At 42.5% G+C, this 27947-nt stretch overlaps 2 protein-coding genes across 8 annotated transcripts in view; both read left to right on the plus strand.

Annotated features, from left to right (window-relative positions):
* Positions 1–27947, plus strand: part of LOC122689670 (zinc finger protein 160-like) — a 119029-nt gene that overhangs the window by 36716 nt on the left and 54366 nt on the right. The window lies entirely within an intron of this gene.
* Positions 10693–27832, plus strand: LOC122689347 (zinc finger protein 665-like). Of its 7 annotated transcripts, XM_043895729.1 has the most exons (7): positions 10693–10878; positions 11518–11731; positions 12752–12849; positions 13269–13472; positions 13725–13795; positions 16944–17070; positions 23358–27832. In XM_043895729.1, the coding sequence occupies exons 5-7, from the start codon at positions 13739–13741 to the stop codon at positions 26867–26869; spliced, it is 3696 nt and encodes a 1231-aa protein (XP_043751664.1). In that variant the 5' UTR covers positions 10693–10878; positions 11518–11731; positions 12752–12849; positions 13269–13472; positions 13725–13738; the 3' UTR covers positions 26870–27832. The 7 variants fall into 7 exon arrangements, with proteins under 7 accessions (XP_043751664.1, XP_043751682.1, XP_043751676.1 ...); XM_043895747.1 differs by lacking the exon at positions 13269–13472; XM_043895741.1 differs by lacking the exon at positions 12752–12849.

The following is a 27947-nucleotide window of genomic DNA, read 5'->3' on the forward strand; positions in this document are numbered from 1 at the left end:
GGCTTCAATAACAGGTCTCACCTTTCCCATCAGCAGAGAATTCATAATGCAGAGACACAAATGTAAGAGTGTGGCAAGTCCTTCAGGTGGCATTATGACTCAAAATACATCAGGTGATGGACTGGAGAGACCATCCGAATGTAATCAGTGTGTCCAGGCTTTTGTCAGGTGTTTACACTTTAGGCTTCTTGAGAATATTCACACTGGATAGAAACTATGTTGCCAGGGTCCAGCCCCAGCAGGATCCAGGGGTAACCTCAGGATGAAGGGTCTCAGCGAGAGACAGAGAGAGAAAGAGAGAGAGAGCGACCAGACTGGGGGTGTGCAGCAGAGTCTGGTCATGCTTTATTTTTTACTGTAGCTTTTATACCCTAAATTCATACATTTCTAAGAGGAAGATAGTTTAACATGACATCAGCTTGTCCTTCACGAAACCAGGGTGTATTCTGCATACGTTTTTGTTTATGAGATTCTTGTACATTATCTTCTGGCCTTGGGGTCTATTAACATTTTATGCAAGTCAGGTGAATGTAAACCTATTTTTCGTTTCTGTGGTGATCTTAACAGAAAAGTTACAGTCTCATATGGCAACAGTACAGCATGTCACAACATAGTAGAAGTTTAACCTTGTTAACATAAAAGTCAATTCTTCTGCAGAAGTTGTCAGTTGAATTTATCTAAGCGGTTTACCCCACACAGACTCAGTTTCAGCATCAGTTTCACTGTGAATATTCATGGTTGGTCTCCTTTCGGATTGACTGTTTGATATCCTTGCTCTCCCAGGGACTCTCAAGACTGATCTCCAGCACCACAATCCAAAAGCATTGATTTTTCTATGCTCAGCCTTCTTTCTGGACCAACTCTGACATCACTTTTTAAATCACATCAGGGTGGAGGAGCCAAGATGGTGGAGGAATAGGACGGGGAGACCACTTTCTCTCCTACAAATTCATGAAAAGAATAACTGAACACAGAGCAAACTTCACAAAACAACTTCTGATCACTAGCTGAGATCATCAGGCGCCCAGAAAAGCAACCCATTGTCTTCTAAAGGAGGTAGGACAAAATGTAAAAGATAAAAAGAGAGACAAAAGAGCTAAGGACGGAGATCCATCCCGGGAAGGGAGTCTTAATAGAGGAAGTTTCCAGACACTGGCGGGTCTGGGGGAAGTGTTTGAATCTCTGAGGGCAACCTGACTGGGAGGGGAACAATAAATATAACCCACAGATTACGAGACTAAAAGCAACTCCCAGCAGAAAAGGACCCCAGATGCCCGCATCTGCTACCAGCAAGTGGGGGCGGAACGGAGAGGAGCGGGCGGCATTGCTTAGGGTAAGGACCGGGCCTGAGTGCCCTGAGGACAATCGGAAGGAGCTTTTGTGAGTTACCAACTGAAACTGTGGGATAGCAAAAGAGAGAGAGAAAATTAACCGACCCGAACACACTGCCAGCCGTGTGCAGAACAAAGGGACCAAGCAAGTCCAGAGAAGAGCTCGCAGGCTTCGGACCGGCCCAGCCCCGCTGGAGGCTAGAGGCAGTGGGGAGGGGAAAGGGGCAGGCTCGGCCCCAAGGATCGCATCCCCTACCGCACTGCAAACAGACCTCCAGTTTCTAATCAAAGACCTCCTGAGATTCTGGATTGTCGGTGTCCGCCGGGAGGGTCGCGGTGAAACAGAGGGCGCAGGCACCCGACCGGTGCGGGCGGGGGCTGGGGCTGGGGACGCGGAGGGCAGAAGGCGCACACACCTGACTGGCACCGGCAGAAACTGAGGCTGGGCCTGCAGAAGGGAGTAGGCGCGCCGCACCCGGGGACAGTGCACCCGTCAAGCCCCTGGCTGCCTGAACCGCTCTGACGGGGAAGACACAAAAAGCAGGCGCAGCTTTGTGTTCTGCGCTTTTGTGGAACACCCGAGGGCTGGAACCGCGCGCAGCGCAGGGCACACTCCATATAGTGCAGCCGGGAGTCCGAGCAGCGCAGACGGAGAAAGCAGCGCCAGCCCCTCCCCGCTGCGCGACAGAACTCGCTACCTGAATAAGAGACCACCTCCACCCACCTGTGTCAGGGCGGAAAGGAGGCACTGAAGAGACCGGCAAACAGATGCCAAATAAACAAAGGGAACCGCTTCAGAAGGGACTGGTGCAACAGATTAAAATCCCTGTAGAAAACACCAACTACACTGGAAGGGGCCTGTAGATACCGAGAAGTGCAAGCTGGAATGAGGAGCTATCTGAAACTGAGCAGAACCCACACTGACTGCAACAGCTCCAAAGAAATTCCTAGATATATTTTTACTTTTTTTTTTTTTTAAGTAAGGAAAAAAAATTTTTTTTAATTTTTTTTTTTTCTCTTTTATTTTCTTTTAAAATTCCCTACTACGCCCCCATTACTCCTTAACTTTCATTTTCATAGATTTTTACAATTTTTTTAATTAGGGAAAATTTTTTTTCCTTTTCTTCTTCCTTTTTCTCTTATATTTTCTATTTTTCTTTTTCTCTTATTTCTTTTTAAAGTCCTCTATTACTCCTCTACTACTCCTTAATTTTCATTTTCAATACACTATAACCTTACAAAAAAAATAGAAGAGAAGCCCTATTTTTAAACTGAGCTTCATATATATTTCTAAAATTTTTTTGTGTGTTTTGGTTTTTGTTTTTAATATAGTATTTTTAAGAGTCTAACCTCTACTCTAGATTTTTAATTTTTGTTTTTCAGTATATGATATAAATTATGAACATTTAAGAATCCAATATTCAGTTCCCATTTTTATTCAGGAGTGTGTTGATTATTCTCTCCCAATCTTGACTCTCTGTTTTCTATCTCAGAACACCTCTATTTCCTCCTTTCCCCTTCTCTTCCCAATCCAATTCTGTGAATCTTTGTGGGTGTCTGGGTTACGGAGAACACTCTGGGAACAGACAACTGCGTAGATCTGTCTCTCTCCTCTTGAGTCCCCCTTTTTCTCCTCCTGCTCATCTCTATCTCCCTCCTCCCTCTCCTCTTCTTCATGTAACTCTGTGAACCTCTCTGGGTGTCCCTAATGGGGGAGAATCTTTTCGCCATTAACCTAGAAGTTTTATTATCAATGCTGTATAGTTGGAGAAGTCATGAGACTACTGGAAGAATAAAATTGAAATCCAGAGGCAGGAGACTTAAGCCCAAAACCTGAGAACACCAGAAAACTCCTGACTACATGGAACTTTAAGGAATAAGAGACTGTCCAAAAGCCTCCATACCTACACTGAAACCAACCACCACCCAAGAGCCAATAAGTTTTAGAGCAAAACATACCACGCAAATTCTCCAGCAACGCAGGAACATAGCCCTGAACGTCAACATACAGGCTGCCCAAGGTCACACCTAACACATAGACCCATCTCAAAACTCATTACTGGGCACTCCATTGCTCTCCAGAGAGAAGAAATCAAGTTCCACGCACCAGAACACCGATGCAAGCTTCCCTAACCAGAAAACCTTGACAAGCCAATCGTCCAACCCCACCCACTGGGTGAAACCTCCACAATAAAAAGGAACCACAGACCTCCAGAATACAGAAAGCCCACTCCAGACACAGCAATCTAAACAAGATGAAAAGGCAGAGAAATACCCAACAGGTAAAGGAACATGAAAAATGCCCACCAAGTCAAACAAAAGAGGAGGAGATAGGGAATCTACCTGAAAAAGAATTTAGAATAATGATAATAAAAATGATCCAAAATCTTGAAAACGAAATGGAGTTACAGATAAATAGCCTGGAGACAAAGATTGAAAAGATGCAAGAAATGTTTAATAAAGACCTAGAAGAAATAAAAAAGAGTCAATTAAAAATGAATAATGCAATGAATGAGATCAAAAACACTCTGGAGGGAACGAAGAGTAGAATAACAGAGACAGAAGATAGGATAAGTGAGGTAGAAGATAAAATGGTAGAAATAAATGAAGCAGAGAGGAAAAAAGAAAAAAGAATCAAAAGAAATGAGGACAACCTCAGGGACCTCTGGGACAATGTGAAATGCCCCAACATTAGAATCATAGGAGTCCCAGAAGAAGAAGACAAAAAGAAAGGCCATGAAAAGATACTCGAGGAGATAATAGCTGAAAACTTCCCTAAAATGGGGAAGGAAATAGCCACCCAAGTCCAAGAAACCCAGAGAGTCCCCAACAGGATTAACCCAAGGCAAAACACCCCAAGACACATATTAATCAAATTAACAAAGATCAAACACAAAGAACAAATATTAAAAGCAGCAAGGGAGAAACAACAAATAACACACAAAGGGATTCCCATAAGGATAACAGCTGATCTATCAATAGAAACCCTCCAGGCCAGAAGGGAATGGCAGGACACACTGAAAGTAATGGAAGAGAATAACCTACAACCTAGATTACTGTACCCAGCAAGGATCTCATTCAGATAAGAAGGAGAATTCAAAAGCTTTACAGACAAGCAAAAGCTGAGAGAATTCAGCACCACCAAACCAGCTCTTCAACAAATGCTAAAGGATCTTCTCTAGACAGGAAATGCAGAAAGGTTGTATAAACGTGAACTCAAAACAACAAAGTAAGTGGCAATGGGACCACACCTATTAATAATTACCCTAAATGTAAATGGGTTGAATGCCCCAACCAAAAGACAAAGACTGGCTGAATGGATACAAAAACAAGACCCCTATATATGCTGTCTACAAGAGACCCACTTCAAAACAAGGGACAATACAGACTAAAAGTGAAGGGCTGGAAAAAAATATTTCATGCAAACGGAGACCAAAAGAAAGCAGGAGTCGCAATACTCATATCAGATAAAATAGACTTTCAAATAAAGGATGTGAAAAGAGACAAAGAAGGACACTACATAATGATCAAAGGATCAATCCAAGAAGAAGATATAACAATTATAAATATATATGCACCCAACATAGGAGCACCGCAATATGTACGGCAAATGCTAATGAGTATGAAAGAAGAAATTAATAGTAACACAATAATAGTGGGAGACTTTAATACCCCACTCACAACTATGGATAGATCAACTAAACAGAAAATTAACAAGGAAACACAATCCTTAAATGACACAATGGACCAGCTAGACCTAATTGATATCTATAGGACATTTCACCCCAAAACAATCAACTTCACCTTTTTCTCAAGTGCACACGGAACCTTCTCCAGAATAGATCACATCCAGGGCCATAAATCTGGTCTTGGAAAATTCAAAAAAGTTGAAATCATTCCAGTCATCTTTTCTGACCACAGTGCAGTAAGATTAGATCTCAATTACAGGAAAAAAATTGTTAAAAATTCAAACATATGGAGGCTAAATAACACGCTTCTGAATAACCAACAAATCATAGGAGAAATCAAAAAAGAAATCAAAATATGTATAGAAAAGAATGAAAATGAAAACACAACCACCCAAAACTTATGGGACACTGTAAAAGCAGTGCTAAGGGGAAGGTTCATAGCCTTACAGGCTTACATCAAGAAACAAGAAAAAAGCCAAATAAATAACCTAACTCTACACCTAAAGCAATTAGAGAAGGAAGAAATGAAGAACCCCAGGGTTAGCAGAAGGAAAGAAATCTTAAAAATTAGGGCAGAAATAAATGCAAAAGAAACTAAAGAGACCATAGCAAAAATCAACAAAGCTAAAAGCTGGTTTTTTGAAAAAAATAAACAAAATTGACAAACCATTAGCAAGACTCATTAAGAAACAAAGAGAGAAGAACCAAATTAACAAAATTAGAAATGAAAATGGAGAGATCACAACAGACAACACTGAAATACAAAGGATCATAAGAGACTACTACCAGCAGCTCTATGCCAATAAAATGGACAATTTGGATGAAATGGGCAAATTCTTAGAAAAGTATAACTTTCCAAAACTGAACCAGGAAGAAATAGAAGATCTTAACAGAGCCATCACAAGCAAGGAAATCGAAACTGTAATCAGAAATCTTCCAGCAAACAATAGCCCAGGACCAGATGGCTTCACAGCTGAATTCTACCAAAAATTTAGAGAAGAGCTAACACCTATCTTACTCAAACTCTTCCAGAAAATTGCAGAAGAAGGTAAACTTCCAAACTCATTCTATGAGGCCACCATCACCCTAATTCCAAAACCAGACAAAGATGCCACAAAAAAAGAAAACTACAGGCCAATATCACTGATGAACATGGATGCAAAAATCCTTAACAAAATTCTAGCAAACAGAATCCAACAACATATTAAAAAAATCATACACCATGACCAAGTGGGCTTTATCCCAGGAATGCAAGGATTCTTTAATATCCACAAATCAATCAATGTAATACACCACATTAACAAATTGAAAGAGAAAAACCATATGATTATCTCAATAGATGCAGAGAAAGCCTTTGACAAAATTCAACACTCATTTATGATTAAAACTCTCCAGAAAGCAGGCATAGAAGGAACATACCTCAACATAATAAAAGCTATATATGACAAACCCACAGCAAGCGTCACCCTCAATGGTGAAAAATTGAAAGCATTTCCCCTGAAATCAGGAACAAGACAAGGGTGCCCACTCTCACCACTACTATTCAACATAGTGTTGGAAGTTTTGGCCACAGCAATCAGAGCAGAAAAAGAAGTAAAAGGAATCCAGATAGGAAAAGAAGAAGTGAAACTCTCGCTGTTTGCAGATGACATGATCCTCTACATAGAAAACCCTAAAGACTCTTCCAGAAAATTACTAGAGCTAATCAATGAATATAGTAAAGTTGCAGGATATAAAATTAACACACAGAAATCCCTTGCATTCCTATATACTAACAATGATAAAACAGAAAGAGAAATTAAGGAAACAATACCATTCACCATTGCAACAAAAAGAATAAAATACTTAGGAGTATATCGACCTAAAGAAACAAAAGACCTATACATAGAAAACTATAAAACACTGATGAAAGAAATCAAAGAGGACACAAACAGATGGAGAAACATACCGTGTTCATGGATTGGAAGAATCAATATCGTCAAAATGGCTATTCTACCCGAAGCAATCTATAGATTCAATGCAATCCCTATCAAGCTACCAACGGTATTTTTCACAGAACTAGAACAAATAATTTCACAATTTGTATGGAAATACAAAAAGCCTCGAATAGCCAAAGTAATCTTGAGAAAGAAGAATGGAACTAGAGGAATCAACCTGCCTGACTTCAGACTCTACTACAAAGCCACAGTCATCAAGACAGTATGGTACTGGCACAAAGACAGAAATATAGATCAATGGAACAGAATAGAAAGCCCAGAGATAAATCCACGAACCTATGGACACCTTATCTTTGACAAAGGAGGCAAGGATATACAATGGAAAAAAGACAACCTCTTTTTTTTTTTTCTAATTTAAAGAAAGGTAAGCACTTACAAATCAGATAATTCTAAATTAAACAATAAATTCCAGGTTCATGTGAACTGGTAAACATTCAGTATTAAATACCTGATATTAATACTTGTTTGTTGACCTATCTAATATAGACATGTCTTAGAGTAATTAATATTAAGTAGAACATTTTCATTGTACCTAGGTTTAATATAAGTTAAATATTATCATATCTGTTACAAGTTTGTCACAATGACATTACCTCGAGTGAAGAAACTTCTAAAAAAAAAAAAAAGTAAATGAGATATGAGCTTTTAGATAAGCTCTTTATGAATAATTATCTTTAGAAATATCTGCCTAAAATAGTCTCTCCAGATGGGCATAACTTGAATTTCTAAGGATTGTGCTAAACGAAGTGTTGGAAGTCTATTGAATAGTTAGATCATTTCCAAATAAAATAAGATTTTGAAACATTTACTACTAAACACTAATTTCCTTTTACAGAGAAACAAAGAGATTTGGGACTATAAATGAATAATGTTTGGTGCCATCCTAAAATGTTCTAAGAAAGCAAGGGTTTTAGAAATTATCACTGGTATTTATGCTCACAAATCTATAAAATGCTAATATAAACGTTCTTGGTTGCTAAAGGAAAGTACGAAGTGTGTTTTCAGAAAGAAAAAAAAAGAAAATAAAACAGGTATGAAAAATTACTAAAAAGAGTTATCCATGATCAGGATTTTCTACAATTGGATTACAGTTAGTTAGATAAATGGATTTTGTTAGGAATGATAGGAATGACACAGCATCAGAAAACTGGTTAGAGCCAACTAGGTCCAAGATGGCAGAGCTGACTTTCACTAGACCCTGAGCCTTGGTATTTATGCCCATTGTGACCTATCAAGAAGCTAAATGATACACCCATCAACATTGGCTAAATCTGACCAAATGATCTGCTGCTGCTGATGCTAAGTCGCCTTAGTCATGTCCGACTCCGTGCGACCCCATAGACGGCAGCCCACAAGGCTCCCCCATCCCTGGGATTCTCCAGGCAAGAATGGAGTGGGTTGCCATTTCCTTCTCCAATGCATGAAAGTGAAAAGTGAAAGTGAAATCGCTCAATCATGTCTGACTCTTAGCAACCCCATGGACTGAGCCTACCAGGCTCCTCCGTCCATGGGATTTTCCAGGCAAGAGTACTGGAGTGGGGTGCCATTGCCTTCTCCAGAAGACAACCTCTTTAACAAGTGGTGCTGGGAAAACTGGTCAACCACTTGTAAAAGAATGAAACTAGAACACTTTCTAACACCATACAGAAAAATAAACTCAAAATGGATTAAAGATCTAAATGTAAGACCAGAACTATAAATCTCCTAGAGGAGAACATAGGCAAAACACTCTCTGACATAAATCACAGCAAGATCCTCTATGACCCACCTCCCAGAATATTGGAAATAAAAGCAAAAATAAACAAATGGGACCTAATGAAACTTAAAAGCTTTTGCACAACAAAGGAAACTATAAGTAAGGTAAAAAGACAGCCCTCAGATTGGGAGAAAATAATAGCAAATGAAGAAACAGACAAAGGATTAATCTCAAAAATATGCAAGCAACTCCTGAAGCTCAATTCCAGAAAAATAAATGACCCAATCAAAAAATGGGACAAAGAACTAAACAGACATTTCTCCAAAGAAGACATACAGATGGCTAACAAACACATGAAAAGATGCTCAACATCACTCATTATCAGAGAAATGCAAATCAAAACCACAATGAGGTACCATTACACGCCAATCAGGATGGCTGCTATCCAAAAGTCTACAAGCAATAAATGCTGGAGAGGGTGTGGAGAAAAGGGAACCCTCTTACACTGTTGGTGGGAATGCAAACTAGTACAGCCACTATGGAAAACAGTGTGGAGATTTCTTAAAAAACTGGAAATAGAACTGCCATATGACCCAGCAATACCACTTCTGGGCATACACACTGAGGAAACCAGATCTGAAAGAGACACGTGCACCCCAATGTTCATTGCAGCACTGTTTATAATAGCCAGGACATGGAAGCAACCTAGATGCCCATCAGCAGACGAATGGATAAGGAAGCTGTGGTACATATACACCATGGAATATTACTCAGCCGTTAAAAAGAATTCATTTGAATCAGTTCTAATCAGATGGACGAAACTGGAGCCCATTATACAGAGTGAAGTAAGCCAGAAAGATAAAGAACAGTACAGCATACTAACACATATATATGGAATATAGAAAGATGGTAATGATAACCCTGTATGCAAAACAGAAAAAGAGACACAGAAGTACAGAACAGACTTTTGAACTCTGTGGGAGAAGGTGAGGGTGGGATGTTTCAAAAGAACAGCCTGTATATTATCTATAGTGAAACAGGTCACCAGCCCAGGTGGGATGCATGAGACAAGTACTCGGGCCTGGTGCACTGGGAAGACCCAGAGGAATCGGATGGAGAGGGAGGTGGGAGGGGGGATCGGGATGGGGAATACATGTAACTCCATGGCTGATTCATGTCAATGTATGACAAAACCCACTGAAATGTTGTGAAGTAATTAGCCTCCAACTAATAAAGAAAAAAAGAAAAAAAGAAAAAAAGAAATCACATCACTAGCTGACTACTGGAAAAACCATTGTTTGTCTATAGGGACCTTTGTTGGCAACGTGATTCCTTTGCTTTTTAATACTCCATGTAGTTCTATCATAACTTTCCTTCCAAGGAGCAGTTGTTTTTTTATTTCCTGGCTGCAGTCCAGTAAACACCGGGAATTGGTGATGGACAGGGAGGCCTGGCGTGCTGCGATTTATGGAGTCGCATAGTCGGACACGACTAAGCGACTGAACTGAACTGAACTGACAGTATTGAAGTGTTTCCTCCGCCCGCTGCGCCGCGCCGCGCCGCGCCGCCCCGCCCCGCCGCGCCGCCCGGCCCCGCCGCGCCCCGCCGCCCCGCCCCGCCCCGCCGCTCCGCCCCGCGCCGCCCAGCCCCGCCCCGCCCCGCCCTCCGCGCCGGGACGCGCCGCACCGCCCCGCCCCGCCCCTCCCTCCGCGCCGCACCGCCCCGCCCCGCCCTCCGCGCCGCGCCGCCCCGCCCCGCCCCGCCCTCCGCACCCTCCCGCCCCGCCCTCCGAGCCGCGACGCCCCGCCCCGCCCCTCCCTCCGCTCCGGGTCGCCCCGCCCCGCCGCACAAGGTCGCCCCGCCCCGCCCCTCCACCCGCGCCGGGACGCTCCGCCTCGCCCCTCCCTCCGCGTCGGTTCGCCCCACCCCGCCGCACAAGGTCGCTCCGCTCCGCCCCGCCCCTCTCGCCGCGCCAAGACGACCCGCCAGGCGCGCAGCGAGGTTCCTCCTCACCTTTCAAAGGCCCTGTGCTGGTCGGGCTTCTCTCCACCACCCACCCTCTGACGGCCTGGCCCCGCCTCCAGCCGTTCAGCTGTGTGTCTGCGCGTGCGCGCACCGTGACTCAAGTGGAAGCCGAGAGCGGCGAGTGGAACTCCCAGCTTAGCGTGAGTTTCTGTCTTTTGGAGTCGCACCTGCCTCTCGCAGTCTCCTTTTCTTTGTACCCCGGGTCTGAAGGTCGCTACTGACTCTAAATCCCTGCTCCCGCCCCACCACCCCCAGTAAATTCAGACGTCTCCGTAAGCGGCGAAGGGGCGCCTGCCTTTTGCTTTGAAGTCCGCACTGAAGCCGGTTCCAGCTTTTGGAACGTTGAAATGTTCCGTTTCGCACCTTTTTCCGACTTGAAACCGTTTACTGACCTCACTGACTCCTCCACCTTTTCTGCACCACATACAATTCTATTAGGCGAGGTGGTTTATTCGCTTCACGTTCTTCAGCCTCTCCTTCTCGGGCCCTGGAGGCCTCGCCGGCCGCCCCGCTCCCGCAGAGGCCGCGTTCTCTCCCCGGTCCTGGGATTCTGGAGAGCCCGCCCCGCTCCTTAGACCCCAGTCCCTCCCAGCCCTTTGTCCTTAAGTCTCCGCAGGCCGGTCCTTCTGCCGTTCAGAGTGACTTTTCCCCTGATCCCTGGTGGCGGGAGGTGACCTGAGCCAGCCACGTCACACCCATGGTTCTTCGGCCCCAAATACCAGCCGCCGGAATTTGGCTCTTGCGGGAGGGCCTTTCTTATTCAGTCTCCTACCCTGTAGGAGTAGTGGGCGGAAGGCTGGATCAGGAGAAGCAGAGACAGCGACTCCTAGAGAAATGGAAAATTGAGAAAAGCATGTGGGACAAGTGATGGCAGTGAAGAGGATTGTGAGGAACTTGGAAGAGACAGCTTCATGGAAGAGAATGAGCCTTGTAGGGAGCGGGTGCGGCAAGGAGAGAAATTCAGAAAAAAGCAGGATCTCCGGAGAGTTAACGGTGAGCAAGATAGGGAGGTGTGGTTGTTCATTCCGACTCTTTGCGAGCCCTGTATCTCCCAGAGTTTTCTCAAATCCATGTCCGCTGAGTCCAGGGATGGTATCTCACCATCTCATCCTCTGCCGCCCCCTTCTGTAGCCTTCAAGGGAGAGGGGCTGTAAATCAGGGGTCCCAAAGACGGCGACAGTGGAGAGGCAGTTCACAGAGACAGCCCGCGAAGGCGATACAAGAGTTGGGCCCAGAGCAAGAATATCCTGCTGGGAGAGAAAGGGGACTCCTAGTGACTGGAGGAGCTGAGAAAAAAAGCGAGCTGAAAGGAAGCATAGCCACTTGGGAGTGCCAGAGAGTTGGGAGGAAGGGAGGGCAGAGATGGAGGAAGAAAGGCAGAAATGCAGGGAAATTGAGGCTCACCAGGGAGGTTGGAGAGAAAGCAACTTGAAGGCGCACAGATGGCAGAGAGAGGCGGGATGGGAGGCAGGGAAGAAGTAGAGTGGAGGAAGGGACAGCAGGAGAGCAGAGATGAGAGCAGAGAAAGGGAGATGTAGAAAGAAGTAGGGAAACAGATCAACCAAATGAAGTGGAAACAGCTAGTGTGCAGGTGATGGTGGGGACTAGATCCAGAGAGTGCTGAAGCAGTTGGCTCAGAATTATTAAGTCGTCATACACTGATTTTGGACTTTAAAATCTAATGCAGATCTTGCTTCTTTAAATTGTACAGATAAGAATGAGAATTGCAAAGCTTCTGTCTGTGAGGCATGTGTATTTCGTAATTATTTGTATTAAAAGAGCATGCATGTGCAGAGCCTGTTGAGGTGGGGACTGGGGCAGGGACTTGATTCTCTCAGGTGTGGGTCACCCCCTTCCCTATTCCTGGTGAGGAGTAGAGGTATGTGAGAGAAAAAATGGGGCAAGAACTGACTGACTCTTTGAAAAGTTGCCTTTTCAAGCAACTTTAACCATGTTCTTTGTGATGGTTTTACTTTTGGCTTTCTGCTTTCTTTACATTTAATTTTCTTGTAGCTTGGGATAAAGATTTGTTCAATCAATGGCGACCTTGTAAACAATTCTGGAGATTTGTCTCACTTGGGACAACTTGGGTGAATGTAGAGAATATTATGGTAAGTGAGTTAAGACAGACAGGGAAAGACTGATATTATATGTCCTTCTATTATATCGAATGGAAAAAAAATGAAACTCACTAGCACCAGAGGGTAGGATGGTGGTCGCTGGAAGGTCAGGAAGATAGGGAAATGTTGGTCAAAAGCTACAGACTTTGAGTTGTAAAATGAGTGCGTCCTGGGGAGGTATGTGCAGCATGCTGACCATAGTTAATCCTGTTCTGTTACTGCATGCTGGGAATTTGTCAGGAGAGTAGGTCGTCAGTGTTGTCACCACACACAGAACATGGGAATTTGGTGATGGATGGGTCCATTAGTGGTTTGTGATAAATATTTCAGTGTTCACATGTGTCACATGGTCACAGGGTGTATGGTATCTATACACATACTCCTTTGGTTTGTCGGTTCTCCCCCATCAGACAGGCTCCTCAGGATCTCGTGTGGGGCCACGCCCCAGGAATGTGCACAGAGCCTCAGATGATTCCGATCTGGATCCTGCATTGAGCACCAGGACTCTTAGCCTCCACTTCTGAGACTGAGATCAGGCCCTGGGGGCGGGGAGGGCACTCTGTTCTGAGTGGGGCTGAACCCCGCCTGCTGTGTGACCTGAAGGGGATCTTGGGGTGAGTGGAGGTGCCCCCTGCTGCTGTGTGCATGAGGCCTCACCAGGAGGGGAGTGTGATCCAAGGAAATTGTGGGAAAGTCCCGTGTTGGACTGTGTGTGGTAGTTGATTGTCCTGAGTCCCTCCTGAGACAGTGGGCACAGAGGACTGTGTTCCTCCTGGTGAGGGCTTCCCTGGGTGTGTGGTTGGGGCTCAGGAAGGGGATGTGTTGACTCTAAGCTTTCAACAGCATGTTTTCCACTTTCATGAAAGAACTGTGAAGACTCATGGACGAAGAAGCCCAGAAGAGGAAAGAACAGGAGTCAGGCATGGCTGTTTCTCAGGTAAGGTCATATTCTCAGTGGATTCTCACACTGCCTTCCTGAAATGCCCTTCTCTGGACTCGCCAATTGTGTCTGACTGTGGAGTGTCCTGTCTGACTCCTGTACATGCACACTCACCCGGTGCCTTCCCTCAGGGCCTATATCTCCACTTAGATCCCGTCTCCCCATGACCCGGTGACCTGGCCCTTGTGAGGAGGCTCCCCTGGACACTGTCCTGGGCAGGTCTTCTCACCCATGGGCCTCAGTGCTTTTGGGCAGCAGGGACTGTTTAGGGCCCATCTGGATGTGCTGTCTGCTCTCTGTCAACCAGGGTAACCTGTATGTGGACCTCAGGTATTAACATGTACAATACACGGTAAAATCTGCAACAGAGGCCAATGAGTGGAAATCAGTTCTGACTTTTTATAGTACATTTAAAACTAAATGAGCACCTCCTTGAAAAGTTAAGTGTTTGGGAAGGGAATGGAGCGTTCAGAAAGAGATGTCAGGGCTAGGGAGTGTTTCGTGACACCATCTAATTTAAACTGTAAAATCAGGCTTACTGATTTTTTTTCTTTTTTTTTTTGACCACATGATGCAGCTTCCAGGGTCTTAGTTCGCTGCATAGGGATCGAACATGAAACCCTGCAGTGGAAGTGAGGGATCTTAACCACTGGACCATGAGGGAATTTTCCAACTTTACTAATCTTGATTCCATATTTTCTTAATGGAATAAAATACTAATTTTGGATTTTGTTAATAAGTACATACCTAAAATTAAGGATAAAAATCACATTCTGTTCTTTAAAATATATTTATTTCCTGTACTGTATCTTCATTGCTTCAGTGTCTTTTCCCTGGTTCTGGCGAGTAGTGGCCACATGGTTGCAGTGAGCACGCTTCTCATTGCAATGGCTTCTCTTCTCTTGCAGCCGAGGCTCTAGAGCGCGCCGGCTTCAGTAGTTTCACCTACTGTGCTCTAGAGCTCTGGCTCAGGAATTGAGACTCATGGGCTTAGTTGCCTTCAGCATGTGGGCTCTCAGACCAGGCAACAACCCACATCTCTTGCATTGCCCAGTGGATTCTTGACCACGTACTGTAGGGAGACCCAGATATTTTTAAATACAGGTATTTTATGAAGATTGGAGGAAATCTTCTGTATGTTATTTTCTGCTTGTATTACTTTTAAGTTTTTTTGAACTAGAATAAGATAATGTTGAGGACTTCCCTGGTGGTACAGTGGCTAAGAATGTGCCTGCCACTGTAGGGTGCACGGGTTCCATCCCAGGTCCGGGAAGATGTCTCAGAGCAACTAAGCCCATGGGCCACAACTACTGAGCCTGTGCTCTAGTGCCCAGGAGCCATAACTACAGAAGCCCGCACTCTCTAGAGCCTGTGCTCCAAAACAAGAGAAGCCACTGCAGTGAGAAGCCCCGGCACTGCAGCTGCAACTAGAGAAAGCCCAATCAGAGCAACGAAGACCCAACATAAGCAAAATAAATAAGCTTTAAAAAAGAAATAGAATGTTGACAAAGTTACTGAATGAAGAAGTAATATGAAAGAAGAGAATGGGAACCCACTGCAGTATTCTTGCCTGGAGAATTCCACGGATAGAGGAGTTGGTGGGCTGCCATCAGCGGGGTTGCAGTCTGGCATGAGTAAGCAGGTAAAGACAACTTCCACACACAGCAGATTGAGGTCTGGAAAATAAATCTAAGCATCTAACTTTCCTCTTGCAGATTCTTCAGACACTTCCGGTATCTTTTGGATTAAAGTCCTAAATCTATAGATCTTGCATAAATAAGCTGCTACCTGGCATCACCCCATCTACATTCCCTGTGTCCCAGTCAGATTTTCTGTTCAGTAATATCTTCCTGCCTCAGAGCTGGCACTCAGGCTGTCCTTTGTCCTTGCAGCACTCTTCCATTTCCCACCTTGCCAATCCTAAGTGTTTCTTCCTCTCACAGACCTTGTGTGATTTCTCAATGTAGGTGAAGACTTTCTGTTTAATCTTGTCTTGGCACCGGGCCTGTTTCAGGCATTTATTTCGATAGTAACGTTAAACATGTGGATTGGCTGGCTGGCTGCCAGATTGTAAGCTCCGTCATGTTCACTGCTGTATTTCAAGTTTGAGTTGCAAAGCTAACACTGAGTGAATTTTGATAGAATGAAAGAAAAAAAATAAAGATAACTCCTCTTGTTTCAAGCAATTGTGTGTTTACACATGCATGCATGAATGCATGGATATGTAACTCCATGGTTTTATTACAAAAACATCATCTTATAAATAATGGTGTATGCTTTGGAGCAGTTTCAGTTGTGTCCTAAGTGTATTTCATGGCGTTAATTTTTTTCTGCATCATCACATGAATGATGTAAGTTGTGGTAAGTTTTTGACATTGTGTGGGTTGTGATGGGAGAGGATGTGACCCTGCATCATGCCCATTTATGCTGTTCTGTTTTATTTCAGCTTCCTTGAACTTGTTTCAAGTATTCTCAGGGAACTCTCTGAATGCTCTTTCCTTCTCTGGTAGTTAACTGGTTGATTCTTTAGGTTCAGTTGTCTCTCGCAACCACCTGAGCTCCGGTGCTGTTGCCTCATTTCTTAACTGTTTGATCTGAGTGATTTCTTAGAGTGACAGAGTTTTCTCCCCAGTAAGCTGGACACAGATCTTTCTCTAACGTGCTGTATGTTGATGACGAGTTCATCTATGTGACGTCTTTAGAGTAACGCTTAGTGAGCAGGACGTGCTGACACACCTGTTGTCCTCATCACAATGTGTGTGTCCTTTTAAAGTCGCTGTGGACCTTGTCGTCTGAAGAGACCAGTCTTGCTGTAACTCATCTAGATAGTGAGACTGTGTCACTCTGTGTGTTGAATGTAACACTTCTGCATACACAACCCAGTGTTGGTTTTAATATGTGTATTTTTGATGTATTGTCCACATACATGACAAATTCATGTTGATTGCAGGATATCATAATCTTAGAAAAAAGAGGAAATTGGAAATTAGATTAGAGACCAACAGTTTGCTTCAAGCAGCTTTTAATGGATCTATCAGAATATTACTTCAACTGAATTGAGCTTTACCCCTCTCACCTCTTTTCATTTTGTGTGAAACAAAGAACCCTCCTCAGGGCCCGTTGGTGAAATGTGTTTTCATTTCAGGCACAGTTGACCTTCAAGGATCTGTTCATAGATTTCACTCCCAAGGAGTGGGAATGCCTGGACCCTGCCCAGAGGACCTTGTACAAGGACGTGATGGTGGAGACCCTCAGGAACCTGCTGTCTGTAGGTGAGGATCACTTCCCCTGAAGTGGGGATCTGCCCTGGGGTACCTCGGCATGTTCCCTCTGTACCTTTTGAGATCCCCTGTTTTTCTTGATTAAACTCAAAACCTTGTGGACTCGCACATATAAAGCTTTGTGATTGGCATCAGGAGTTTAAACTTGTCTTTCCTTCTGGTGACCTGCCAATGTGTGATACACAAGGAGTTTTTTCAGAACTTGAGCATTTATAGAGCTGATTTCAAACTTTGAAACATCCAGTTGCCTGTTTTCTAGCCCTGTGATCTTGGTTCAGTAGTTCTTAGAGAGGAACTAGATACCTGCTGCATATTGTGCTGTATGTTATACTGTTCCCTGTGCATTCAAAAGGAGGCAGATAGTAAATTTATTTGTGAAGTATTTTCCTGTTGGTTTATAATGTCCTCACTCCTTGGCTGACAAAAGAGCTGGATTCTACACCTACCAGTGCAGGAGACACAGGTTTGATCCTTGCTCTGGGAAGATGCCACATGTCACAGAGCAGCTATACCTGTGTGCCTCGATATGGATATGTAACTCCATGGTTTTATTACAGAAACATCATCTCATAAATAATGGTGTGTGATTTGTGGCAGTTTCAGTTCTGTCTTAAGTGTATTTCATGGCAGTAAGTTTTTTCTGCATCATCACATGAATGATGTAAATTGTAGCAAGATAATCGACATTGTGTGGGTTGCGATGGGAGAGGGTGTGACCCTGTCTCATGACATTTATGCTGTTCTGTTGTATTTCAGCTTCCTTGAACTTGTTTCAGATATTGTCAGGGCATGCTCTGTGGATGCTCTTTCCTTCTCTGGTTGTTAACTAGTTGATTCTTCAGGTTCAGTTGTCACTCCCAACCATCTGAGCTCATGTGCTGTTGCCTCATTTCTTAAGTGTTTGATCTGAGCGATTTCCTTTTTCTTTTGAGTCATTTCTTAGAGTGACAGAATTTACTCTTGCCATAGCAAGTAAGGAGCACGAGCACTGCAACTGCAGCGTAGCCCCTACTTGCTGAACTTGGAGAGACGACCAAGCAGCAGCGAACACTCCCCTGAGCCAAAAGAAATGAATACACCAATGTATTAAGAATAACAGATACACTTATTAAGGAAAAGAGAGGTTGTTTTCTGGAAGAAGCCACAGTATGTGGCATTACTTGTGAGTAGGAATTTCTGTTTCTGATCTGAACGTTATCTCCATTCTTGTGGCACAAAGAGGAAGACCCCTGGATTGTGGAGAAGAAGGTGCTAATAGCGAAAATCCAGATGAGTGGGAAAGTATCAACAGTGTGATCACAGGTCAACTTGTCACAAGGACAGAGAGGAAGCCGCACCATCCATGGGGTTTGGGAAACTCTCCAAGGGGGAGAGTTCTGTGAGAAAACAGATGTTTAATGTTTGTGAATCTCACAGGAGGTTTTTCTTCTCCCTAACTGACGGCTCTGTTCTTCGACATGCGAAACGTACAGCGCCCTCCAGTGGAGCTGTAGCGCCCACAGAGATGAAGGCGAGGTCTGGTTTGGGCCTGTCCTGGGTCCTTTGTGCTGTGCGGACTTCTGTCTGCTGCAGACGAGTGAGGGCTCCTCTGTAGTTGCGGGGAGCACGGTTTCTCTTTGTGGTGCTTTCTTTAGTTGTGAAGCACGGGCCCTGGGCACACGGGCGTGAGCAGTTCTGCCATACAAGCTCACTATCTGTAGTTCATCAACTTATTCTCCGTGACATGTGAGATCTTCCCAGAACAAGAATAGAACCCATGCCTCCCGCATTACTAAGCAGATTCTTACCATGGAGACACCCAGGTGTTAGGGAAATTAAATAAATAGTCTTGTTTAGGCTTCAAGACAAAGCAGTGCATTCCTCTGACCTTGCTTCTAACCTGCCTGGAAACTGCCCTGAGTGTGACTGTCCTGACTGTCTCCTGTGAGTGCAAGGCTTGCAGCAGCATAGATAAGATAGGGCACAAATCTTGAGATTGTTCAGCCTTTGCAGGGGCCCTTGCCAACCAAGCCCCAGGCTTAGCACCATCCAAGTTGGCTCCTGGATCCTGCTCTCTGCCTACCGTGAGGTAAATAAAGGTTAACTTAAAACTGTCTAAAGAGAAGTTCCAACTGGAAGAAGAAATATGCTATTTGTGAGGATGATTATCCATGTTACAATGTCACATTATATTTTGGCTGATCAAATCTTGACTTGTTAAGTTGACTCTCTTTAGGCAGACCACAGCTCCAGTAGTGTCCCCCACTGCCCTTTCTCTCTCCATGATCTGTCCTGTTGTGGCCTTTCACCCCTGCCAACCCCTCCTTCTCCCTCTCCATCAACTGGTCCCCTTCTGATGGCCCCTGTCTCTCAGTAGGAAGGGGAGCCCAGGTTTCCCAACTCTAGCAAATTTGTTTGCCCCTTTAGAGTCTTCTGATCAAAGACCCCATCTTCCTGGAGGGACATTCCAAGATTTTTATCAGTCTTTCTGGCCCTGTTATCACAGTCAATTTGAGCACTATTCGATCTGTATTTTAGCCATAAAGGTATGACTACAGAAAGGAAAGATAACTTGTTTGATACAGGATGGCAATGATATTGTTTAGACTCTGGAGAAAACTGGTTAAGATGAATTTTTTTTTTCCTTTGAAAGTGCAAAACCGTTTCTTTTTACATGTGGAATTAAAAACAGCAAGCTTGTTCAAAAGGCCTGCCCCCCAAAAAACTTAAAGTTAACCTTTGCCAGGGCTTCCCAGATGACTCTAGTGGTAAAGAACCTGCCAGCCCTAGGGAGAGACATAGGAGACGTGGATTTGACCCTGGGTAGGGAAGATCCCCTGGAGGAGTGAATGGCAACCCACTCCAGTATTCTTGCCTGGAGAGTCCCACCATGGACAGAGGAGCCTGGTGGGCTAGAGTCCATGGGGTTGCAGGGAGTTGGACAGGCATTAAGTGACCCTGCATAGCATGCAACCTTTGCCATGTCCTTGAAACATGTAACCTATTTTCCCAGAGATTTCAGTCTTGGGCAAATTAGAATTTTAAACCATGGTGCGGGTGCTGGGAAGAAAAGGGTGAAAGAGGCATTTTAAATCTCAAGCAGGAAAGTACGAGAGCTCTCATGTCTGTCGATCTGCATGTATGTTTGTCTCAGTGTGTGTCTTTGTTTTTGGATAATATTGCTGAGGTTAATTTGTAAATGAGCTCTAATTCAATTGTTTGTAAGAAAAAAAAAAAAGGACAAATCAAACCATTTCAAGAGAATTTAACTTAAGTGAATTTCAGGTTCATATGAACTGGGAAATATTCAATATTAAATATCTAGTATTAATGTTTGTTTGCTAATCTAATTAAGACATGTCTTGAGTCTTCAACATTGTCTAATACTTTTATTGTGCCTAGGTTTACATTAAGTAAGTTAGTGAACAGTTAAAGTAACTGGAGTGAAGACACTTTTAAGGAAAGAATGCAAATGCGATTGGAGCTTTTAGATAAACTCTGTTAGGAAAGATTATACTTTAGAAATATCTGTCTGAAATAGTCTCTCCAGATTTGAATAACCTGAATTTTTAGGGTTGTGCTAAACTAAGTGATGAAAGTTCATTGAATATATAGGTCATTTCCAAATAAAGTAAGATTCTGAAACACAGATTACTGAAAACTCATTTCCTCTTACAGACAAACTGAAGAGATTTTGGACTTTTAATGAATACGTTTGGTGCCACCCTGAGATGTTCTCTATAAGAAAGCAGATATTCTTAGACATTATCACTGGTATTTATGTTCACCAGTCTACAAAATGCTAATATAATGGACTGCTCATGGTTGCTTAAGGAAGGCAAGATGAGTGTTTTTAGTAAGAAAGGGATGAGAAATGTGGGCCAGTCACCTTGCTTTGTCCACCCTGGTTAATTTGTCTCAGGACCCTCCCCTTCCCTACACAGGTACACCCTGGATCTTGAAGTAAAGGCTTCTTAGAGGAGGAAAACTCATTTTTCCTGGAATGATCCTCTGACTTTTACCTCCAAGGAGCCTTTCTGCATTTGTGTACTATATCTCTTATCAGACAGGGTTTTTCCTTTCTTTGTCCTTGCCACGCTTATTCCCTTGAATTAAGAGACAAACTGGCTGTTTACCCTGTTTTTGTTGGCTGCAAATTCCTCAACCTGAGCCCACCTATCTCTTATCTCAGGGCATGCAAAGAGGAGGGTAGCTGATTGTAGATGTCCAACCTGCAGCCCATCCAACTCCTACCTCAAAATTACATTTTATTAGGGAAAATGGAAAGTACTTCTGACTTACAGGTGGCTGTTTCTAAATGAACAAAGTGTTTGTTTTTTTGTTTGTTTTTTTTTTTAAGAAAAGAGAGAGGTTTCATGGAAAGTGGACTCCAAGAAAAGAGGTCCCAAAAGGCAAGGTCTTTATATTTTCTGCAACAATCTGTCATTTGACTCCTGTCAATTTTGTTGCTTGAATTTGGGTAGCATGTGATGAGGTGTTTCAAAGGGATTTACTTCCCCTTGTTCCCCTCTTGTGGTAATTCGTGCTGTTAGGTGGCATAGACTGTTGTGTGTTTTATAGAAAATATCAGAAGTTCCTTTTTTTTTTTTGGCTGTGCCACATGGTACTCTGGTTCTTAGTTGCCCATCCATGGAGAGATTTTGTGCCCCCCTACAGTGGAAGCACATAGTCCTAACTACTGGACCACCAGGGAGTTTGCCTCAAAGGTTACTTTTGCTTAAAAGATAAGTAAGTTTTCAAATTACATTCCTTTATCTTCATAACAGTATGTTTAAAAATTTATTAAAATTTATTTGTTTTTATCTTCACTGGGTCTTTGTTGCTTCGGGGGCTTTTCTCTACTTGCAGCGAGCAAGGGCTACCCTCTAGTTACAGTGCCTGTACTTCTCATTCTAGTGGATTCTCTTGTTGCAATGCATGGTCTCTGTGTGTTTGCTCAGTAGTTGTGACTCCCCAGCTCTAGAGCACAGAATCATCACCTGTGGCCTGCAGGCTTAATTGTTCTCAGGCATGTGGGAGTTTCCCGGATCAGGGATCAAACCTGTGTGCCCTGCACTAGCAGATGGATTCTTTACCTCTGAGCCACAAGGAAAGCCCCAAAGGTTGTTCCTTTACATGTATGTTGGAGCCAATGAACTGGGTGAGTTTAAGTTACTGTGTAGGTACGGAGTTGATGTATTGAATGATCATTGTATAAGTAGAGAATGTTTCACATATTTTTTGTGTTTTAAAAATGATGGTCTTTTTGTATTACACAATATAACTGACATTAACCACTTGTTAATGTCATAAAATGCTTATATATCTATCTACTGATAGATTTCTAAGAGGTATTTAGAAAAGTGTTTATTTTTTAATTTTTTAAATTATTTTAGGGAATTCTCTGACAGTCCAGTGGATAGGATTCAGTAGTTTCACTGCAGGAAGCCTGGAGTTAATCCATGGTCAGGGAACCAAGATCTCATAAGCCACATGGTCCAACAACAACAACAAAAATTATATATATAGTTTACAGAATTTTTTATTTTCTCAATGCAGTATTTGTTGAACAGTTTCTAACTGCCTTTTTTGTTTTTACATTATTCATTAGAATGCTTCTTTTGCATTGTTTACCATTCCAGTGTATTGCCTCTTTGATGCTTGTTTGCTCAGTTGCTCAGTCCTGTCTGACTCCTTGTGATCTCATGGACTGTAGCCCACCAAGCTTTCCTATCCAAGGAAGTTTTTTCAGGCAAGAATAGTGCACTGGGTTGTGATTTCCTGCTCCAGGGGATCTTTCTGACCCAGGGATTGTAGCCCCCTGTGCCGCATCTTCTGCATTGGCAGGCAGTTTCTTTACCACTGAGTCACCTCTCTAGTCCTGTATGTTCTTCACCATTTAAACATGTATAAGGATGCATAAAGTGTGTACAATATACCATTATTTTCTCCTCAATTATGAGAGAGCAATGTGTTTAGGACAAAGTAGGATGAGCTTTGAGGTCATGGTGGGGAAATATGTTTTCTTTGTGAACTGACATGAGTTTGCATAAAATGAATGTTTTCTGATTGTGTTTGAAACTACACTACCCTAAAATTAATTTGAATTGCATATGATCACTCCTTTTTAAAGAGTTCTATTCCTTTAGTGTTGTATAGTTTTAAGATCATCATTGCGAAGATTCATAATTTTTTTCAGGACGAATATGACTCATGGTATAATGTCATGTGTTCGACAAGAAATAATTTATTTATGAATTGTTACTAATAGAATACCTGTGGTTCTTTATGTCTTGTAGATATGTCTCACATAGATAAGATCAAGAAATTACAGGCAAAAGTAAACAGTGGTAAAGGGGAGATTTTTCAAAGAGTGATGTTTGGAAGAGCTGAACGTCTTGAAATCAAAGATTTTCACCTGAGGGACATCCAGGAAAATATACATGACTTTGATTGTCTGTGGACAGATGATGAAAGAAATGACAAAGGAATGTCTACATCCCATAACAAAAACCTCACTGATGGAAGACATCATCCTAGTAGAAGTGATGTAGGAAAGAGACCTTTTGAGAGGCACGGATCAAGCTTTCAGAATAAACTGCAGGTGGTACAATCTGAAGGGATAATTTCTGAATGTAGTCAAGTTGTGACAAATGTCAGGGCCACAGGTTTACCACCTCAGAGAACTCGTAATGTCTGCAAAGGCTTTTCTCATAAACATGAGGATGCTGTTATGCACCCTTCAGAACTGTTACCAGACCATGAAACACAAAAGAAAAGACCTTACAAATGTAATGAGTGTGACATAACCTTTCTTCAGGACTCAGAGCTCACTGGACATCAAAGAATCCATATAGGAGGAAAACCATATAAATGCGACATGTGTGGCAAGGCTTTTAATCAAACTACAAAACTTGCAGTTCATTGGAGAATTCATACTGGAGAGAAACCATATAAATGTGATGTGTGTGGCAAGGCGTTTGCTCATGCTGGACATCTTGCTGTTCATCGGAGAATTCATACTGGAGAGAAACCATATAAATGTGATGTATGTGGCAAAGGCTTTAGTGAAACTTCAAGCCTTGCAGTTCATCGGAGAGTTCATACTGGAGAGAAGCCATGTAAATGTCATGTATGTGGCAAGTCCTTTAGTTCAAATTCAAGCCTTGTAGTTCATTGGAGAATTCATACTGGAGAGAAACCATATAAATGTGATGTATGTGGCAAGGCCTTTAATCAGTCTACACATTTTGCAGTTCATCGGAGAATTCATACTGGAGAGAAACCATATAAATGTGATGTATGTGGCAAAGGTTTTAGTGAAACTTCAAGCCTTGCAGTTCATCGGAGAGTTCATACTGGAGAGAAGCCATATAAATGTCGTGTCTGTGGCAAGTCCTTTAGTTCAAATTCAAGCCTTGCAGTTCATCGGAGAATTCATACTGGAGAGAAACCACATAAATGTGATGTATGTGGCAAAGGCTTTAGTATAACTTCAAGCCTTGCAGTTCATCGGAGAATTCATACTGGAGAGAAGCCATATAAGTGTGATGTGTGTGGCAAGGCGTTTACTCGTACTGGACATCTTGCTGATCATCAGAGAGTTCATACTGGAGAGAAACCATATAAATGCGATGTATGTGGCAAAGGCTTTAGTATAAGTTCAAGCCTTGCAGTTCATCGGAGAATTCATACTGGAGAGAAGCCATATAAATGTGATGTGTGTGGCAAGGCGTTTACTCGTACTGGACATCTTGCTGTTCATCAGAGAGTTCATACTGGAGAGAAACCATATAAATGTGATGTATGTGGCAAAGGCTTTAGTGAATCTTCAAGGCTTGCAGTTCATCGGAGAATTCATACTGGAGAGAAGCCGTATAAATGTGATGTGTGTGGCAAGGCGTTTACTCGTACTGGACATCTTGCTGATCATCAGAGAGTTCATACTGGAGAGAAACCATATAAATGTGGTGTGTGTGATCACTGCTTTCAACAAAGTACACACCTTGAAAATCATCAGAGAATTCATACCGGAGTGAAACCATATAAATGTGATGTTTCTGGAAAGGACTTTAGTCAAACTGCAAGCCTTGCAGTTCATCAGAGAATTCATTCTGGAGAGAAGCCATACAAATGCAATGTATGTGACAAGGCATTTCGTCATACTGGAAGCCTCACTGTTCATCAGAGACTTCATACTGGAGTGAAACTATATAAATGTGATGTGTGTGGCAGGACTTTTAGAGTGAATTCACACCTTGCTGTTCATTTGAGAATACATACTGGAGAGAAACAATATAAATGTGATGTATGTGGCAAGGCCTTTAATGAAGCTGCAAAGCTTGCAGTTCATCAGAGATTCCATGTGGGAGAGAAACCATATAAATGTGATATATGTGGCAGAGCCTTTAGTCAAACTGCAAACCTTGCCGTTCATCAGAGAATTCATACTGGAGAGACACCATATAAATGTGATGTGTGTGGCAAGGTGTTTACTCGTACTGGACATCTTGCTGTTCATCAGAGAGTTCATACTGGAGAGAAGCCATATAAATGTCATGTATGTGGCAAGTCCTTTAGTTCAAATTCAAGCCTTGCAGTTCATTGGAGAATTCATACTGGAGAGAAACCATATAAATGTGATGTGTGTGGCAAGGCGTTTACTCATACCGGAGATCTTGCTGTTCATCAGAGAGTTCATACTGGAGAGAAACCATATAAATGTGATGTATGTGGCAAAGGCTTTAGTGAAACTTCAAGCCTTGCAGTTCACCGGAGAGTTCATACTGGAGAGAAGCCATATAAATGTCATGTATGTGGCAAGTCCTTTACTTCAAATTCAAACCTTGTAGTTCATTGGAGAATTCATACTGGAGAGAAACCATATAAATGTGATGTATGTGGCAAGGCTTTTAATCAGTCTCCACATCTTGCAGTTCATCGGAGAATTCATACTGGAGAGAAACCATATAAATGTGATGCATGTGGCAAAGGCTTTAGTGAAACGTCAAGGCTTGCAATTCATCGGAGAATTCATACTGGAGAGACACCATATAAATGTGATGTGTGTGGCAAGGTGTTTGCTCATACTGGACATCTTGCTGTTCATCAGAGAGTTCATACTGGAGACAAACCATATAAATGTGATGTATGTGGCAAAGGCTTTAGTGAAACTTCAAGCCTTGCAGTTCATCGGAGAGTTCATACTGGAGAGAAACCATATAAATGTAATGTATGTGGCAAGGCCTTTAATCGGTCTACACATCTTGCAGTTCATCAGAGAATTCATACTGGAGAGAAACCATATAAATGTGATGTATGTGGCAAAGGCTTTAGTGAAACTTCAAGCCTTGCAGTTCATCGGAGAGTTCATACTGGAGAGAAGCCATATAAATGTCGTGTCTGTGGCAAGGCCTTTAGTTCAAATTCAAGCCTTGCAGTTCATCGGAGAATTCATACTGGAGAGAAACCACATAAATGTGATGTATGTGGCAAAGGCTTTAGTATAACTTCAAGCCTTGCAGTTCATCGGAGAATTCATACTGGAGAGAAGCCATATAAATGTGATGTGTGTGGCAAGGCGTTTACTCGTACTGGACATCTTGCTGATCATCAGAGAGTTCATACTGGAGAGAAACCATATAAATGCGATGTATGTGGCAAAGGCTTTAGTATAAGTTCAAGCCTTGCAGTTCATCGGAGAATTCATACTGGAGAGAAGCCATATAAATGTGATGTGTGTGGCAAGGCGTTTACTCGTACTGGACATCTTGCTGTTCATCAGAGAGTTCATACTGGAGAGAAATCTTAAAAATGTGATGTGTGGCAGCAAGTACTTTAATCAGACTGCAAAACTTGTTCTTCATCGGAGAATTCATACTGGAGTGAAACCATATATATGTGATGTATGTGGCAAGGCGTTTGTTTGTACTGTTAACCTTGGTATTCATCAGAGAGTTCATACGGGAGAGAAACCAGATAAATGAGGTATATGTGGCAGGGCTTTCAGTGTGAATGCAAACTTTGCAGTTCATCAGAGAATTCATACTGGAGAGAACCTTAGAAATATAATTGTGACAAACCATTTAGGCACAGTCATCCATAACATCATCAGGCAGTTCAGACAGGAGAGAAACCATATAAATATGATGTATATGGCCGGTGCTTTACTTGAAATGACGAACTTAGAATCCATCGGAGAATTCATACTAAAGAGAAACATTAGAAATGTGACAGTTGTGAGAAACATTTTATTAAAAAAATTTTTTGTTGTTAGTATATATTACTACAGTTTATTAAATAATGACACAAGATTTATGCCACATTTTCCAACAGTGTTTAAATAAAGAGTTCAAAATATAAAGGCTTATGAAAACTTTTATAGTCTTTATATAACAATAAACACTATTTCTGGTGTATGAATAAATACAGAAAACAGAAGCTGTTCTTTATATCACAATCAGCCAAACTTAGCCATCAATGATTACACAAATCCACAAGCAAACAAACAAAAAAAAACACCCCACTTTCTTCATTTGGGTTATGAAAGCTAAAAATCCCTTTGCTACATTTAACAATACCTAAGGGGATGGAGGGAGGGAACTTATAGTCACAGCCTGGAGACAAGGGGACCAAATCTCCCAGTCCTTCAAGTTCTTCCTTGGTTAGAAGCTTCAACAACTGCATAACTCTTTCAGGGAAGAGAAAAAAAAAAAAAACAAAACAGGTTAAGACTCGGTTCTATAAGGTATTTATAATAAGTCTGCACTGAAGAAATACAACATTTTTGTCTTAAAAATGTGCTTACCTTTTACATAGAGGTTTGGTTTTCTTTTCATCCTGGTATGAACATGAACATATTAGAATAAACTGATACAATGAGTAGTGCA

This window comes from Cervus elaphus, chromosome 4, assembly GCF_910594005.1.
Source record: "Cervus elaphus chromosome 4, mCerEla1.1, whole genome shotgun sequence".
NCBI lineage: Eukaryota > Metazoa > Chordata > Mammalia > Artiodactyla > Cervidae > Cervus > Cervus elaphus.